The sequence below is a fragment of the Canis lupus genome, chromosome 10, assembly GCF_048164855.1.
Source record: "Canis lupus baileyi chromosome 10, mCanLup2.hap1, whole genome shotgun sequence".
Classification (NCBI taxonomy): domain Eukaryota; kingdom Metazoa; phylum Chordata; class Mammalia; order Carnivora; family Canidae; genus Canis; species Canis lupus.
In genome coordinates this window covers 54,517,658-54,535,636 of record NC_132847.1, presented here as the reverse complement: position 1 = coordinate 54,535,636, position 17,979 = coordinate 54,517,658, and the positions used below count along the sequence as shown (strand labels likewise).

At 43.8% G+C, this 17,979-nt stretch overlaps 1 protein-coding gene across 5 annotated transcripts in view; it reads left to right on the top strand.

The window, feature by feature from the left end:
* Positions 1–6,136: 6,136 nt before the first annotated feature.
* GNE (glucosamine (UDP-N-acetyl)-2-epimerase/N-acetylmannosamine kinase) overlaps positions 6,137–17,979 on the top strand; it is a 43,367-nt gene continuing 31,524 nt past the window's right edge. Inside the window, exon 1 of one of the 5 annotated variants that reach the window (XM_072841932.1) lies at positions 6,137–6,302. In XM_072841932.1, the coding sequence (XP_072698033.1) occupies positions 6,147–6,302 (156 nt within the window). In that variant the 5' untranslated portion in view covers positions 6,137–6,146. Of the gene's footprint in view, positions 6,303–13,682; positions 14,030–14,075; positions 14,232–17,979 lie in introns of those variants that run through there. The other 4 variants (XM_072841929.1, XM_072841931.1, XM_072841934.1 and 1 more) reach the window with 4 other exon arrangements.

Here is a 17,979-nt window from a genome sequence, read left to right as displayed (position 1 = left end):
TTTTTGCGGTTTTAGTCCCTCCTGCCCCAGTTTGTGGTAGTTGTTGGTTGTCACAGGAAAGTGCCAGAGGCTCCCTCCCACTCACCTCTCTGCTGGTCCATCACCTGCACACTTGCACACCGATGGGAAAAGGCTGGAGGCTGCTCTTCCCTCCTACTCCTGGCTTCTGCTGTTTGGGTGGTTTGAGGGCAGGCCTGCAGGGCCCCATGTCAGGGACGCCTGGGTGGCTCAGCGGTTGAGCATCTGCCTTTGGCTCAAGGTGTTATCCCAGAGTCCCAGGATCGAGTCCCACATCGGGCTCCCGCGGGGAGCCTGCCTCGCTCTCTACCTGTGTCTCTGCCTCCCTCTCTTTCTGTGCCTCATGAATAAATAAATAAAATCTTAAAAAAAAAAAAAAAGGGAGCTGCATGTCTAGTCCTCTCAGACCTCCTGCCTGCCCACCACTACAGGCCTGGAGGCCTCAGGCCTCACAGCCAGCCTGTGCCGAGGATCTAGCAGCGGTCTCTTTCAGGCCCTGTGCTTGGCCCTGGGCCCCACTGTCCCTGTCTCAGGCCAGCCACAGTGTGTCGTGAGTCTGTTATGATGCAGACACCTTTGCAGCATTGGAGAGGCCCCAGAGGTCCCTGGTCTCCGCAGACTTACTGTCTGCTCAATCACTTCCCACTCCCTCCCCTCTCCAGAAACACCACCAGCAGCCAGATCCTTCCAGCAATGGGCGCAGCACCTGCTCCTCCTCTGTCGCTGTGGGTGCCCGGCCCCTGCCCTGCAGGATGTCGGAACTGGGATGCGATAGGGGAGCTTCTTTCAAATGTGCAGATTCATTTCTTGGTCTTTGCTGTAGAGGAAGCCATGTACCGAATGAAAGTAAGGCGTGGGCTGAATATGACCATGGAGTTCTAACTTATTTCATTAAAGCCTTAGACCTAATGCTCAATCATGTTTGTACAAGAAAAGATAGAGAACAATGATGGTATATTTTTCATTCTAGATTAATTAAAATTTACATAACCATGACCGACCACAGCTATTAGAAGAATGTAAGGTGAGCAGCCCAGGTGGCTCAGAGGTTTAGTGCCGCCTTCAGCCCAGGGCGTGATCCTGGAGACCCCGGATCGAGTCCCACATCAGGCTCCCTGCATGGAGCCTGCTTCTCCCTCTGCTTCTCATGAATAAATAAATAAAATTAAAAAAAAAAAAAAAAAGAATGTAAGGCTGGTCCTGATTTCCAATCCTGCCTCATTAAAAAATAAATTACTGGGGATCCCTGGGTGGCGCAGTGGTTTGGTGCCTGCCTTTGGCCCGGGGCGCGATCCTGGAGACCCGGGATCGAATCCCATGTCGGGCTCCCGGTGCATGGAGCCTGCTTCTCCCTCTGCCTGTGTCTCTGCCTCTCTCTCTCTCTGTGTGTGACTATCATAAATAAATTTAAAAAATAAAATAAAATAAAATAAAATAAATTACTTTGTAAAATCCACTCACTTCAATAATCAAGATCAGTTTATCATAATCCTTGAGTGTGAGTTTGCCCTCTCCACATCTGATTTTTTAAAAATATTTTATTAATTTATTCATGAAAGACACAGAGAGAGGCAGAGACATAGGCAGAGGGAGAAGCGGGATCCTTGCAGGGGAGCCCGATGCAGGACTCAATCCCAGGACCCCAGGATCACGACCTGAGCCGAAGGCAGACACTCGACCACTGAGCCACCAGGTGCCCCACACATCTGATTTCCTTAAAAAAAAAAAATTCTCTTTCATATCTTTAATGTTGTCACTTCAGATCATCCAAAATGTGTTTACTTTTAATAGATCAAAGAATCCATTCTAGACATAAAGTCATGAAAATTAAGACTGAACTGACCTTTAGCATCAAGAGACCATTCTTGTCTTTCTCAGCTTTTTCTAAAGCCTCTTTACACCTCATGTATATCAGAAATCATGGGGGTAATTTATCCCTATTTATATCAGAAATCTTCTCATGTCGTTTTAATTGAAGTCACTGTTTGCTCAGTGTCTACTAGGTAGACCAGATTATGCATTATGCATAGCCTCATGCAAGATTTTGGAATTACAAAGATGAACAAAATGGCTGTGGTCAACCCTGACGGAGTCTAGTCTACCTGGAGTGTCGGTCTGTTACGCATATCATACACTGAGCAGTGGTTCTCAAAGTATGGTCTGGGGGCCTCTGGGAAGGGAAGAGGAGTCCCTGAGACACATGTGCGGCTGTGTGTGGAGTCCAAACTATATCCCTATGTTCACAATAATATAGCCTATTCTCGTTACGTGCAGTAGGTATGTTCTATAAGGTGACTGTGACACTGACTCAGTGAATACTAAACTATTGGTCCCAAGGGAAAAATAACATTGTTCCTGCACATCTCTGCTCACAAGATTTTTGTCAATTGAGCAATATAAAACCTGGTCTTTATGCGGGTTTTTGTTTAAAGGCACTTAAGCATGAGGGGATGGGAGGCTTGTGGGTCATCTTTCATTCACCTCCCCAACTTCGCTGGGAGGATCTCGTGACAGGACTTCTTATGGCCTTCTAGGTTCTGATGAGGTGAGAGGCTTTCTGCCCCAGTCCCCTCAACATGGAGTTTCTGAGCAGGAATCTGGAATTCCTGCTCAGCCTGGAATGGGCTCTTCTACAGAGGGTGGCCCACAACGCACACAGCCCCCTGTGTTTCTGCGTTGTCCCTTCTGGTGTGTGGGACAAAGACCAGGGCAGTTGGCACCCTACATTGGCTGGTTGTATCTACCCTTCGACCAGCCAGGCTCATCCTCAGCCTCGTGTGTGCTTGATAATCAGAGAGACCCAAGGGAGATGCTGGCTAGGCCCACTCCCCAGGGACTCTGGTCATAGCTGGGCCATCTCACCCCCAGATCCCAGCCTGCAACCTGGTGATGAGAACGCTCTTCAAGTTTCAGCCCTCACAGAGGAGCTTTAGTGACAGAGACTAGAAAAAGAAGGAGCAGAGAAGAGGACTTTTTTTTTTTTTTTGAGAATGTTTAGGTCATGAAGAGAAGCAGTCTGGATGTGAGGAAATGGCTGGGAATGAAGAGTGGAGATTTAAAGCAAGAGCGCTGCTGAGGGTTCTGATACGCTTAGTCATATTTGACAAAGGTAAGAGAAAATTGGAACCATTTAAAAATTATTCTTTGGTGGTCTAGCTGGTTTCTGTGATCATAACACTGCTTTTCAATTCAGACTGTGGCTTGCTTCATAACCTGTCAATATATAATGATTAACTAGGAATTTCTATGCCTGGGGAGAGACTCATGGTGCATGACACCCCTGAATGTCCCAAATTGCAAAAGAGAGTTCTATTATTTTCTATGTAAGTACAAATTCCTTAAGCTTTCTACAGGCGGTGAAAAGAGAGTGGGCATAAAACTCCAGCAGAACTTCTCAATGGGGGGATGCCTGGGTGGCTCAGTGGTTGAGCGTCTGCCTTTGGCTCAGGGCGTGATCCCAGAGTTCCAGGATCGAGTCCCGCATTGGGCTTCCTGCATGGAGCCTGCTTCTCCCTCTGCCTGTGTCTCTGCCTCTCTATGTCTCTCCTGAATAAATAAATAAAATCTTAAAAAAAAAAAAAAAAAAAAGAACTTCTCAATGGGAATGGTCCTACCATTTGGGGCAGGAAAATTGTTGTGCAGGGCAGTTCCTGGCATTGCAAAAAGGTCTTACCCAGTGAAAATCAAAAGCACCCACTCCTCACTGTGACAATGAAAAATACCACCCCGCTCCACACAAAAGGTTTTTTTTTTTTTTTTTTTTTAAAGATTTTATTAGCTCATGAGAGACACAGAGAGAGAGGCAGAGACACAGGCAGAGGGAGAAGCAGGCTCCATGTGGGACTGATGTGGGACTCGATCCCAGGACTCCAGGATCACGTCCTAAGCTGAAGGCAGATGCCCAGCTGCTGAGCCACCCAGGCGTCCCCCCCCTCGTTTTAAATACACCCCCCTTGGGACTGGAACTGCCTCCCTGGAGAACTATTGCCAGTCAAGAGTAGTTGGACAATATCTGAGAAATTCAGCTCAAGCTTCCGCTGCCTGTGTCATACTGTTTAACTTCTGCAGCAACCCATGTTGGTGGGGCAGGGGAGGAGGGGGCCCATCCTGTGAGGCATTCTTATGAACTAAATGTGTCTTCCCCAAAACTCATGTGTTGAAACCCTACCTCCTCCCCTCACTCTGCCCCCGGCAGCCAAATGTGATATTAGGAGATGGACGTAGTTTGGATTAGATGAGGTCATGAGGGTAGGGCCTGCAGACTGGGATTAGTGCCCTTATAAGAATCAGGAGAGTGCTGGCTTTCCCTCTGCTTCTCTGGATTTGAAGGCACAACAGAAATTTGAGATGTAGATAGCTGGCACTTGAAAGAGGGCCTTCACCAGAACATAGCTGTGTTGGAACCCCAAGCTCAGACTTTTAGCTTCTAGGACTGTGAAAAGTACATTTCTGCTGTTTAAAAACCACTGAATTACTTCTTTCTTTCTTTTTTTAAATATTTATTTATTTATTCATTCAGAGAGAGAGAGAGAGAGGCAGGCAGAGACACAGGCAGAGGGAGAAGCAGGCCCCATGCAGGGAGCCCGATGCAGGACTCGATCCTGGGTCTCCAGAATCACGCCCTGGGCTGCAGGCAGCGCTAAACCGCTGCGCCATAATTTATTTTAAAAGATTATTTATTTATTTGAGAGAGTGAAATTGAGAGAAATCGCAGAGTGAGGAGAGAGCCTGATGTGGGACTCGATCCCAGGACCCTGAGATCATGACTTGAGCTGAAGGCAGATACTTAACTGACTGAGCCACCCAGGTGCCCCCCACTAAATTATTTAACTTTAGGCTGAAAGCTCCTTCCCATAACTAACTATATGTTGAAAATAAATTTTATTTATTTCTTTATTCATGAGAGACACACAGAGACAGAGGCAGAGACATAGGCAGAGGGAGAATCGGGCTCCCTGCAGGGGAGTGGGACTCACAACATGAGTCAAAGGGAGACACTCAACTGCTGAGCCACCCAGGTGCCCCTCCTTTGGGGTTTTAAATTATTATTTATTTATTTATTTATTTATTTACTTATTTATTTATTTGAGAGAGAAGAGAGAGAGCATGAAGGGAGGGACAGAGGGAGAAGAGAATCTTAAGCAGACTCCCCTCACTGAGCATAGAGCCTGACTCAGGGCTGGATCCCAGGACCTTGAGATCATGACTTGAGCTGAAACCAAGAGTTGGTTGCTCAACCAACTGCGCCATTTAGGCGCCCCTCTTATAATCCTTTGTATTTCTGTGGTGTTAGTTATTATTGCTCTTCTTTTATTTCTGATTTTGATTGGGATTCTTTAAACCAATTTCATTTTTTCATCTGTGCTAGTTCAGTAAATCTGCTAGCGTATGCTAGTGAATATGCTTCCTGTTGTTCTTTGGCATTTACAAACAGCTTAGTAAAAAGTGTTCCTGAAGTAGAATGTAAAGTTGTATAGTAGAAAAGGCTAGGCTGGTGATGTGTTCAAATGAACATATGCCAGTCAAACAGAAAAAAGCAGATGATCAGCCTATAATCTGGCTGTGAGGTCTCTGAGCACCAAAAGTGCAAGATACATCCTTTATAAAACGTAGTAACGGTTTTCTGTTGTAATGTAGCTTAGGCAAAAAGCAACAATATTGATTTTTTCCTTCAGTCTCATGAAACTAAGGATTCTAAATATGCTGAGGTCAGGGACTATTAAAAAATCTTAAATCCTCCTTTAATGTTGGTTGAATTTTTCAATTAAAATTTTTAATTTTTTAGTTTTATTTTTAGTTTATTTAGTTTACTTCTTTACTCAAAGTGTGTCGATAAGTGTTTTCAATATACCTGTGTGTGAAAACAATGTGAAAAAGACGACTGAGATTTTGATTGTAGGCTTTTGTTTCTACCTTTGAGGAAGTCAGAAGAAAATAATTTTTCTAGTGGAAAATAGAATTAAATGGTAGAAACAGGGAAGTAACACTCAAAAACCGACCGTCCTCCTATTTTCAAGCTGTTGTCCAGGAATACAGGAAGAATTTTGAATCAGTTTTTTTTTTTTTTTTTTTGGTCTTCCTTTTCAGAGGCGGGGCTCAAGATTTAGTCTGGAATTCAGATCCTGTTAATGACTGCTCTGTGGCAGCTAAACCGAGAGAACAAGCAGCTGCCCTGTTCATTAATTCAAACAACACCGGGTACAGAGCTTGTGCTGCAGAGCTTTTGCTACGGGATGGAAATCAGTGTGTATCCTCAGTGGAAGTTGTGCCTTCAAGGACCTCATGTAAGTAATTTAGCAAGTCAATAGAGCTTCATCATGAAAACTGCAATATGAAAAAAAAAAAAAAAGGGAAATAAATTACAAGGAAGAAGAGGAAAACTTTAGTTTTAAATCTATCCCATCCATCTTTTAAAAAATGTCTTTTTACTGCTGTTTCTGGGGTTGCTATTTGTTTCTCTGTTACTGTGCTGGAACTTCTGGTCTAAGCTGTAAGTTGAAAATGAACTCTTTCCCTCAAATTCCTCACGCTTTCATCAGATAAAGTCGGTTTGCTTTTACTTTTTGAATCTTCTGCTTCACAAATGCAATTTACTTCCAGAAATGTGATGTTCATGGCAACTATTTTTACTTTCTTCTTTGATTTTGAAACTTGATGGATAGAGGGGCCCAGCTAAGGCTTCTTTCTCTCCCATTAGCCACCTGCGGGGAAAGGAGTGTGTTTGCTTCTGAGTTAATTAGTATCCAATGGTAATGACAATTACTAGGTTTATTGAAATATAACTATGTCATATAGTGTGCTATATTTTAATGAAATTTATTTAACCTAAATTTTTCCTTGAGGCATATGGAAATCCAGATGTTTTAGGGAATTATCATCACATTTCATCTGGTGATTTTAAAAAATGTATATATTTAAAGATCGTCTAGGGGTGTCAGACTGGCTGAGTCCGTAGAGCATGTGACTCCTGATTTCAGGGTTGGGAGTTCAAGTCCCACGTTGGGCATAGAGATTACTTAAAAAATAAAATATTTTTAAAAGAAAGATCATCTACAGTTAAGAAATAATTTATAAGCAGTTTTTAATCAAATAGCATCATTCTTGCAATTATTTTCGATAGTTAACTTCTAGCTTTATCACTAATGTCTAATCTCTATTTGCCTTCTTCAGTGAGAATATATTAGTATTATTTATTTATTTTTTTGGTAGCACTCTCACTTATATTTAAATTCAAGGTCAGAGTTTCTGAGTTGGAACTTCTTAGGTTTTCTTTTTCTTCCTCATGTCTTCAATGAAGTCTAAGAAATGGCTGTCTCTGGTTACAAAGGGAATAGTTGTTCTGATTCTCATTTTTCATGTGACTGTTTTTTTTTAATGTGCCTTGAAATTACCATTTCATCCATCTGCCTAATGTTTGGTGGTTCTATAACTGACTACATGAACTCCTGAAATATTCCATGTGGTTTTTAAGTCCCTGTCAAGGTACTCTTCTCCTTCATAATATACCTGTGTTTTCCAATGTTCCGCAACAAAACTTGTCTCCTGTTGGTCTAGTCTCCCATGTACGTTATTATCACTTCCTTATTATGTTCAATCACACCACATTCTCTTCTCGAAAAATGCTCATCTGAAATGTAAAACTGATAGGACTTCATGACAGACTGAAATTGAGAACTAATGGAGAAGTCAAAGAAGTCTCCCAGTTTCTGGGTAGATGAGGAGACCATTCGCTGAGAATGAGAGTAGAGGGCAGCCTGCGTGGCTCTGCGGTTTAGTGCCGCCTTCAGCCCAGGGTCTGATCCTGGAGACCTGGGGATGGAGTACCATGTCGGGCTCCCTGCATGGAGCCTGCTTTGTCTCTGCCTCTCTCTCTCTTTCTGTATGTCTCTCATGAATAAATAAAATCTTAAAAAAAAAAAAAAAGAGTAGAAAAGCCCAAGTTTATGGAGGAGAAGAAAATTTCACTCTGGCCGGTTTGATTTGAAGTGCCCATGGAACCTAGCCAAATGCAGGTGTCCTAAAAGGAGTTAGATGTTTGGGTCTGGACTGAGAAAACTAGGCTGGAGTTTCAGATTTTTTTATTTTTTCTTTTTTTTTTTTAATTTTTATTTATTTATGATAGTCACAGAGAGAGAGAGAGAGAGGCAGAGACACAGGCAGAGGGAGAAGCAGGCTCCATGCACCGGGAGCCCGACGTGGGATTCGATCCCGGGTCTCCAGGATCGCGCCCTGGGCCAAAGGCAGGCGCCAAACCGCTGCGCCACCCAGGGATCCCGATTTTTTTATTTTTTAAATTTTTTTGGAGTTTCAGATTTAGCAGTAATTTAAAATGTTTGTTTGTGAAGCTGTGTGGGTAGATGAGCTTAAGCTGGGAGGATACTAAAGTGAGATGAAAATGAAGCTAAGTGGGGAATTCCGAGAAAACATTAACTTTTAAGTAGTGGTTTGAGGAAGTATAGCAACCAAAGAGGTGGCAGGTAGGCAGGAAATCAGGAACTGTCATGGAAATGTGGGAAGAAGTTTCAAGAATGAGGCAGTGACCACAGTGTAAAGAAGGGGTTAAGAGAAGAGCAGCTGGAGAGCAGAAAAGACTCAGAGCCTGGGTGGTCAGAAAAAGTGAGTGGAGAAAGAGGGAAAGTGGCCAGGAAAGCAGCACTGAATGTTTAACATAACACATAATAAACTGAAGTCCCTGGGTTTCCACAGGGGTTTCCACCCTATAAAATTAAATTTAATAATGTCTAAGAGTCTAATCATCTAGGACTTAGAAAACTGTTATAAGTAGAATATTATAAAAAGAGTTCTGAACTGGCCAAGAGTAAAAGTATAACAAACTGGGCATCAGGGGCATTTAAAAAGTCTGGCGAAACAGGTAGAACAAGAAATGTAGTTGGTGCCTTGGGCTAAGAGTGTGCAGTGTATTTCAAAATAGACCATTTTGTTGGGTGAATTATACCTATCAAAATTCGTATCTCTGACCCATATCATTCTCCAGGTCCCCAGTCTAATGAAAATGACCTTTAGGTACTGCAAATTCAACATATCCAAATCAGAGATCCTTATCACCACCTCAAACCTGCTGCTTCTCTGTTTCAGATCCAGCACTGCCAGCCACCCAGCTGCTTTGAAATAGAAACCTGTCATTCTCTTACAATATCGTCTCTTCAATCCTGTCTCTGCCATCAAGTTCTGACCATTCTTTCTCCACATTCTTTTGATTTCATCCTCTTAATTCCCACTACCACCATCTTTTTTTAACAATTAGTTTTTTTGTTTTGTTTAAAGATTTTATTATTTATTCAGGAGAATACACAGAGAGGAGACAAAGAGAGAGGCAGAGGCACAGGCGGAGGGAGAAGCAGGCTCTATGCAGGGAGCCCGACGTGGGACTCGATCCGGGGTCTCCAGGGTGTCCAGGCTCACGCCCTGGGATGAAGGCAGGTGCTAAACCGCTGAGCCACCCGGGCTGCCCCCACCACCACCATCTTAATTCAGGTCCTGAAATAGGATTCTTAACTGGCCTACCTTCTTCTAGTTCTTCCCCTTCTTTCCAACCCATCTTCCACAAATCTTTTTTTTTTTTAAGATTTTATTTATTCATTCATAGAGACACACACAGAGAGAGAGGCAGAGACACAGGCAGAGGGAGAAGCAGGCTCCATGCGGGGAGCACGATGTGGGACTCGATCCCAGGTCTCCATGATCATGCCCTGGGCTGTAGGCGCGCTAAACCGCTGCGCCACCAGGGCTGCCCGATCTTCCACAAATCTAATTAAGCAAATCTGATGTCATTCCCTTGACTTAAAAAAAATCTCCCAATTCTAATGAGGAGAAAGAAAGCCTGACCTCAAGGCACGCCTGGGTTGGTTAAGCGTCTGCCTTCAGGTCATGATATTGGGGTTCTGAGATCGAGCCCCACATCTGGTTCTCTGCTCACTGAAGAGTCTAATTCTTCTCCCTCTGTCTCCCCTGCTCATGCTTTCTCTCTCTCAAAGAAATTAAAAAAGGAAGGAAGGAAGAAATCTAAAAGCAAGCAAGCAAGCAAGCCTGCCTTACCTCAGCAGGACATAACCCAAGGCCCTTGTTGATCTGGCTTTACTTCACATGTTAGCTGCATCTCATTACTTTCTTCCTCCATACATGTAGCCTATAACACCATTAAGTTTCTTCCTGTTCAACTCACCGTGCTTTTTTTTACACTTGATCCACTGTAAAATCTGAGCAACAGTGTTGTACTAATATGATCATAAGCTTGGGTGCTTGGAGGAGTGTTGATGGGAAATTGAATCCAAGTCATAGAGAAATTGGAAATCCAAGTCCAATCCAATTGGACCAGTCATAGAGAAAAGACCTGGGATAGCAATGACTCTTTTTTTTTAAAAGGTTTTGTTTTTAAAGAAATATCTACACCCAGCATGAGGCTCAAACTTACAACCCTGAGATCAAGAGTTATATGCTCTACTGACTGAGCCAGCCAGGCACCCAGCAATTACTCTTCGATAGGAGATATAATCCCCCCATTTCACTCAAAGCTTGTTAGACTGTATTTCTTACATATGTCATGATTCAAGGAACTATCAGGGAGAAAAGTATACCTAACAGAGTGAACCTCAAGGAATTTATGATCTGATGAGAAAGAACATAATGCTGTCGATTTTTTTAAAGGATTTTTTAATTTATTCATGAGGGACAAACAGAGAGAGGGGCAGAGACACAGGCAGAGGGAGAACAGGCTCTATGCAGGGAGCCCGAAGGGGAGCTCCATCCCAGGACCCCAGGACCATGCCCTGAGCCAAAAGCAGATGCTCAACCGCTGAGCCACCCAGGCATCCATCCTGTCGAACTTTTAATAACAGAGTCAAAGTTAAAGACAAACTAGTTTTAAATACTTCTCCAGTTCTTCTGGAATAGCTATGCAAATTAAACTTTCTGAACTCCAATTAGTCAGGGTTGGCTGAGTTCTTTCTGGCTTACCTCATTTCCCTAGCAGACAGATAAGAAATAAAATTATTTATGGGTTTGAAATACGATACTTTTATAGCTCATAAAGAAAAATACTTAAAAAATCCCAGTAAAGGGCATTTCACAAAAACAAAGACATAGTCATTGTATTTATTTGTACTTTTCTTCTGTAATTGGGAGAGCTGGCATAGGGATGGCTCACAACCAGAGGTACTCTGAAAAGCTGATTGACGTAATAAACTGATTAGTAGTTGAGGGTATATGAGTAGTGATTAAACGGTCCCAAAATATGAATTTCAAAAGGCTCATTTTCTTGTTATGAATATCTTAATCACTACCTTTGTAAGCATATCTTTCAGACTTGTGCTCTTGCAAACCTGAAGTTGACCTGTACAGTGTAGGATGTTACTGAATTACTTTAAGTCAATGTAACCTTAATCCTTACATGCTTTTCCTAAAGGGGAAAGAACTGCTTTCCCATCTATGTCGTCATCAGTGCAACAAGAGTAGTTCTCTCTGGTCTGGGGGGTGCTTATATGACCTGGTTGGGCTATCAACAATCTGGCTTACGCAGTGATATCTGGTTTGTAAGATGTTTTTTACCTTCTTTATGCACGCAAGAGGTTCCTACTCAAATGATATATGGAAATATAAAATTTTCAATATTGGTAAAAAAAAACCCAAAATCTACAGGTGGTTTAATAAGTGCACAAATTCTCAAAATCATATTATTTAGTTACATTTTTTCCTAGCTATAATCTTAACCATGAAGTATTTTAAAAATACATAGTACTTATACACAGAAAAGTGGAGATATCTTAAGTGTATAATTTGAATTCTAACAAACTAAACACACCCATGTAATAAGCACCCAGATTTTTAAAAAAGTGAACATTAACCTGTTCTTTAATTTTTCTTAACTGTGAAGAGAAAAAATTAGGGTTCTTTCTGGATATTTGGTGGTATGGCATGCACCTTTATTATTATTTTTACTTATTATTATTTATTTTTAAGTAATCTCTACACCCAGTGTGGGGCTCCAACTCACAGCCCCCAAGATCTAGAGTCACGTGCTCCATCAACTGAGCCAGCCAGGTAGCCCCCTGGCATGTAACTTTAAAGGCAATATGCCCATCTTGAACATTTCATTGTGGTAGGCAAAATAATAGCTCCCTAAAGATATCCATGTCTTAATCCCTAGAACTTGTGAATATTTCCTTATATAGCAAGGGAGACTTTGCAGATGTGATTAAATTACGGATTTTGAGATGGGGAGATTGTCCTAAGTGGACCCAAGGTAATCACAGGGGTCTTTTCAAGTGAAGGAGGAGGAGAGTCACAGGAGAAGTGATAAGAAGAGGCCAGAGAGGCCACAAAACAAGGAATGAAGGGAGCCTGTAGCTAAGGAAAGGCCTGCACCCTAGGGAAGGCCGACCCACTGATACCTTTAAAAAAAAAAAAAAAAAAAAAAAGACTGATGGGCAGCCTGGGTGGTTCGGAGGTTTGGCGCCGCCTTCAGCCCAGGGAGTGATCATGTCGACTCAGGATCGAGTCCCACAGCGGGATCCCTGCATGGAGCCTACTTCTCCCTCTGCCTGTGTCTCTGTCTCTCTCTCTCTGTGTCTCTTATGAATAAATAAAGTCTTTAAAAAAGAAAAAAAACAAAGACTGATATATATTTGACCTATAACATTAGTTTCAAGTGTACAATGTAATGACTTGGTGTATGTATATATTATGAAATGATCACAATGTGTAGCTAACATCCATCACCACGCATAGTTGCCTAGTTACAAATTTCTTTTCTTATGATACCTATATTGCTGCTTTGATTTGAGCTGGGCGAAACCCATTTCAGTTTCCTAACTCTCAGGACTGTAAGATAATACATTCGTTTTCAGCAACTAGGTTCGAGGTAATTTGCTACAGCAGCAATAGAAAACGAATACACTCTCTGCTGAATCTGTGTCCAGATTCATGTATATTATTGCTCACTTAATAGCTTTATATAGGTACTCCATAAGCATCTCAAACATATCCGAAATTAAAACTTTAGTCCCTCAGCTTTTTTCTCATCTTGGTAAATGGCACCAATCACCCCATTACTAGTGCCAGACACCTGGAAGTCATCCTTGTTTCCTTCTTTTTCTGTTATCCCCTCATACCTAATCCATAATTTTCAATTCTGCTTCCACAGTAAAATCTCATATCATGCATGTGAGTTTCATTGCCACTTTTTTTTTTTACAATTTGATTCTCTTTAATATGGAATGTATGCATATACTACAAAATACAAAAGATCGTATAAATAGGGCTGGAAGGGCAGCCCTGGTCGCTCAGGGGCTTAGCGCCGCCTTCAGCCCAGGGCTTGATCCTGGAGGCCCGGGATCGAGTCCCACGTCGGGCTCCCTGCATGGAGCCTGCTTCTCCCTCTGCCTGTGTCTCTGCGCCTCTCTGTCTCTCTCATGAATAAATAAAATCTTTAAACTATATTTTTCAATGTTTTTTAAATCCAACTCATTCCAAGTTTGTCATTGGTGACTCAGTCGTTTGAAAGACCTTTATCAGGCGCCGGGGGAGCCCCCCTCGGGCGGCCCCGGGCGGGGACTGGCGGGAGGTTCCCTAGAGGGGAGGCCTAGGCGGCGCCTCCCCACCTACTGGTCGGCCTTACTTGCATCCTCATCCACACCCCCTCCGTCCTCCAGCAGACGCGCTCCGGGAGAGGCGAGGCCCTAACTCAGGAGAGGGCTCTGCGGCGGTTTCGGTCTGGGCCTACGACGTGCCTGAGGGAACAGACGGCCTAATCCCCCGCTGGGTGCCAGGCCAAAACAACCACCGCCAGCCAGGACCCGGGGACCCAGCGTGCGCGCGGCTGCGGCGGCAGAGGAGGAGACCGCGCGGGGGCGGGAGCAGAGGCCGGCGAGACCCGGGCCGCCACGACAACGGAAGGCGCCCCGCCCCTCGCCCCCGGCCCCCCTCCAAAAAACCGTTTGGCAAGGGGGTGGGGCTCGGGCGAGCGCAGCCAATCCCAGGGCCGCTCTCAGGTTACGTAAGTGCGCGCTCGCCGACTCGGCGCTCGGGGGCGTGCGAGGCTGGGGTCGAGCCCGGAGGGCTCTGCGCGCGTGGCCGGCCTGCGGAAGCCGTGGGGGCGGCCGTGCGCGGGCCCGCTTTCTGGGGCCGGGTTCGCCTCTCGCCCTCGAGGCGCGGCGGCGGCGGCGGCGGCGTGGGAGGGAGCTGCGCGCCAGCTTGCGGTGAGCGCCCCGCGTCGCCGGGACTCGGGGGCCGGGCCGGGAGAGCATCCTCCGGGCCCCCACGGCCTCTTCCTCCGGCCCCTGCCTTGTGGACCTCCCCGCGTCCCCAGGGCCCGCCCGGACCCGGGCCTCGTCCTGTCCTCCGCAGGCCTGAGTGCCAGGCCCCTCTGTAGTCCCGTTACGGGGTCCGCGGTGCGACCCGCGGAGCAGACAGGTTCCCGGCCCCCCCGCCCCGGGGCAAGCAGCCGGCGGCCCAGACTGGACTCCGTGCCCGGGTAGTGCTGTCCAGGAAGGGGGCGGGCTGTGCTGGGAGGCAGGGTTGTGTCGCGGCGGGTGCAGGAGAGGGCGGGGAGCTCCTTGACAGACCAGCTGCTCTGGGGTGTGAAGGGGTCAACCAGGAGATGACATCGAAGGGCTGGGCTGGGCTGGGCTTCCTGACTAGTTCAGGCGTTTATTTTTTTCGCCCAAGTCTGAGCACACCTGTGAAATTGTTAGAGCCAGATAAAGTATTTTTGGTTTCTCTGAAAGAGGAGGGGTGGGCGCGGCTTAGCAGTCTAGATCATTGTTTAACCCAGCTGTGGAGGCCCTGGAAGGAGCCAAACCAAACTAGATGAGTCTCAGGCCACTTTTACATTTTTATATACCCCCCACCCCGTTCTCAATCCCGAGTTTCATCCCCGCTGCGCCGAGGGAAGAGTGATCTTTCGTGGCAGGACCCGGAGCAAAATAGGCCCGTGGATGTTAATGATCAGACACTAGGCAAACACTGGATGTGGCAATATCCTGCGTCCTGGTTTGATTTTAGGTTCTGGTAATTCTTTTTTTTTTTTTTTTTTTTAAGATTTTATTTATTCATGAGAGAGAGAGACACACACACACAGACAGAGGGAGGGAGAAGCAGGCTCCACGCAGGGAGCCCGACACGGGACTCCATCCTGGGTCTCCAGGATCCGGCCCTGGGCTGAAGGCGGCGCTAAACCGCTGAGCTACCGGGGCTGCCCGATTCTGGCAATTCTTAACTGTGGTTTGGGACAAGCAAATTATTTTGGCTGTACCTCAGTGTCCCCCTCTGTAAAATGGGGCTGGTGAGAGGGCTGTCCCGGATGAAATGGTTTTAAGGCTTGTAAAGCTCTTAACACAATGCTTAGCAATTCAGAAGTACTTCTCAAATGTTTGTTGTTACGGTTTCCTCTGCTCAGTGACTGCCTGAGCCAAATGTTCCTGAGTCTTTTCCACAGTTGAGTGGAATGTTTTTCTGGAAAGTGTTGATCACCTTTTGTCAGCATTTAAAACGGGAGAATGCAGGAAGTGGTCTTTAAGAATTGGGTTTCTCAGAGATTGTCAGGGAATTCAAGATGAAAGCCTATTTCTCTGTTATTTATCTGTATTTTAGTTATGATTTTGAAATGGATAGAGGAGATAGGTGCAAATATCTAATCCCTCCTGACTTTCTGACCTTTAGGCTTGAGGGGATTATGGACAACAAACTTACTTTATAGTATCTATTTAAAAGATTTCTGGGCAGCCCGGGTGGCTCAGCGGTTTAGCGCAGCCTTCAGTCCAGGGCCTGATCCTGGAGACCTGGGATCGAGTCCCACATCGGGCTCCCTGCATGGAGCCTGCTTCTCCCTCTGCCTCTCTCTCTCTCTCTCTCTCTCGTCTATGAATAAATAATAAATAAATCTTTAAAAAAAATAAAAGATTTCTTGTTCTTAATAAGGAAAACTTCAAATATGTCTGAAAGGACAAAGACGGTATGACATCCTCTCCCAGTTATCAAGATGCAACACATTAATATGTTTGTTTCACATCTCTGCTTATGGTATAACTTGGTATAAATGTTAGCTAAAGCCTGAAAAGCCTCACTTTTTCCCCCCTTCTCTCCCTTTCTAGAGGTAACTACTTTCCTGAGTTAGTGTGGAACTTTACTGTAGATCAGTAAACAACATATAGTAGTGTTGTGTACACTTTGAAAAACTTTTAAAAAGGTACCCTATTGTATCTAACTTTAGAATTTGCTGTTTTCCTCTAATGTTTGTTTCTGAGATTTATTAATATAGACAAATATAGACATAGTCCAATCATTTTAATTGCCATCTGGTATTCCACTGTGTAAAGAATCGAGTTTTATCTTGTTTGCTTTACATTATACTTGATGCAACTTAAATTGTCCTATTACAGTTTAAGTCCATTTTGCCACTCATTCATTATTTTGCCATTTATCCATTCTATACTGGTTATGGGGACTCTGGCCACAGTTCTCAATATAAAAATATATCTCTGGGATGACCTCTTAGCCAGAACAAATAATAATATATACTGGGCTAAGAAAAAAAAATATTAATTTTGTTTTTGGGGCTTCTATTTGGAAAAGAGAACTAGTTAAGATCTATTACGTGACCTAGTGTCAAGTACTAGATTTAAGATTTCTAAAAATCAGAGACTGGTTTTTCTCAGTTCTGTTTCTCTCAGCTTTCTTTATAGTGCTCTGCACAGAGTTGATACTAAATGTTTGTGACCTTGATTATTTTTACTTTTGGGGCTCTCATAACCCTTCATATCTTTGAAGAGAATGATGGCTGGCCATTTTCAAAACTCTGCACTTTTAGTTTTGATATTTCCAGTGCCTTTAAACTTTCCCATTTAAAAAATAAACTTTCCCATTTTGCCATTCAATTCAGAAACAATTAAAAGCATTTTCATTCATTCATTCATTCATTCATTCATTCATTCATTCGAGAGGCAGAGAGACAGAGACATAGGCAGAGGGAGAAGCCGGCTCCATGCAGGGAGTCCAGTGTGGGACTCAGTCCTGGTCTCTAGGATCACGCCCTGGGCTAAAGGTGGCGCTAAACCACTGAGCCACCAGGGCTGCCCTAATTAAAAGCATTTTTAAAAGCAAGGTATGCAACATCCGTTTGTAGAGTGTTAACAAATGTATAATATATGCTGCATGTATATAAGCAAATACATCTGCTTTTCTGTATGCATGATTTATAAAAGTATGCATAAGAAACCAGTAACTCCTAACTTCCAGGGAGACGAACTATGTGGCTGGGGAACACAGATGAGGAGACTCTGCTGTACAGGCTCTTATGACTTCTCAGTTTTAAACCATGTGAATATATTACCTAATTAAAAAAATAAGTTAAAATTATTTTTCAAAACTCCAAACTTCTCCCCCTAAGAAGATATTTTACCGTATTTTTAAGATTTAACTTCTTTCCCCAAAAATGCTTTGGCATTAATAACATTTTTGCCTTTTTCGTAGTTTGTTTATTTGGCTAGTTTAGTCTCAGTTTTGGTAGAATAACCTTTGAGTTACTTGGTAAATATTAAGCATTGCAAGATGAAGTTTACTGTTCTGTTCAAATAAAAACAAATTGACCAGCCATGAAAGATTTGCTTTGCCTCACGCAGCAAGTTGAATATCACCAACAATTTATTCAGCTCAAATTTAATGATCAGTGAAAGAAGGATTATGTAAAGAACATTTAAGACAACCATTTTTGGAAAAATATTTTTTTTTTATTTATTTATTTTTATTTTTTTTTTAAATTTTTTATTTATTTATGATAGTCAGAGAGAGAGAGAGGCAGAGACACAGGCAGAGGGAGAAGCAGGCTCCATGCACCGGGAGCCCGACGTGGGATTTGATCCCGGGTCTCCAGGATCGCGCCCTGGGCCAAAGGCAGGCGCCAAACCGCTGCGCCACCCAGGGATCCCCCATATTTTTGTTTTTAATGAT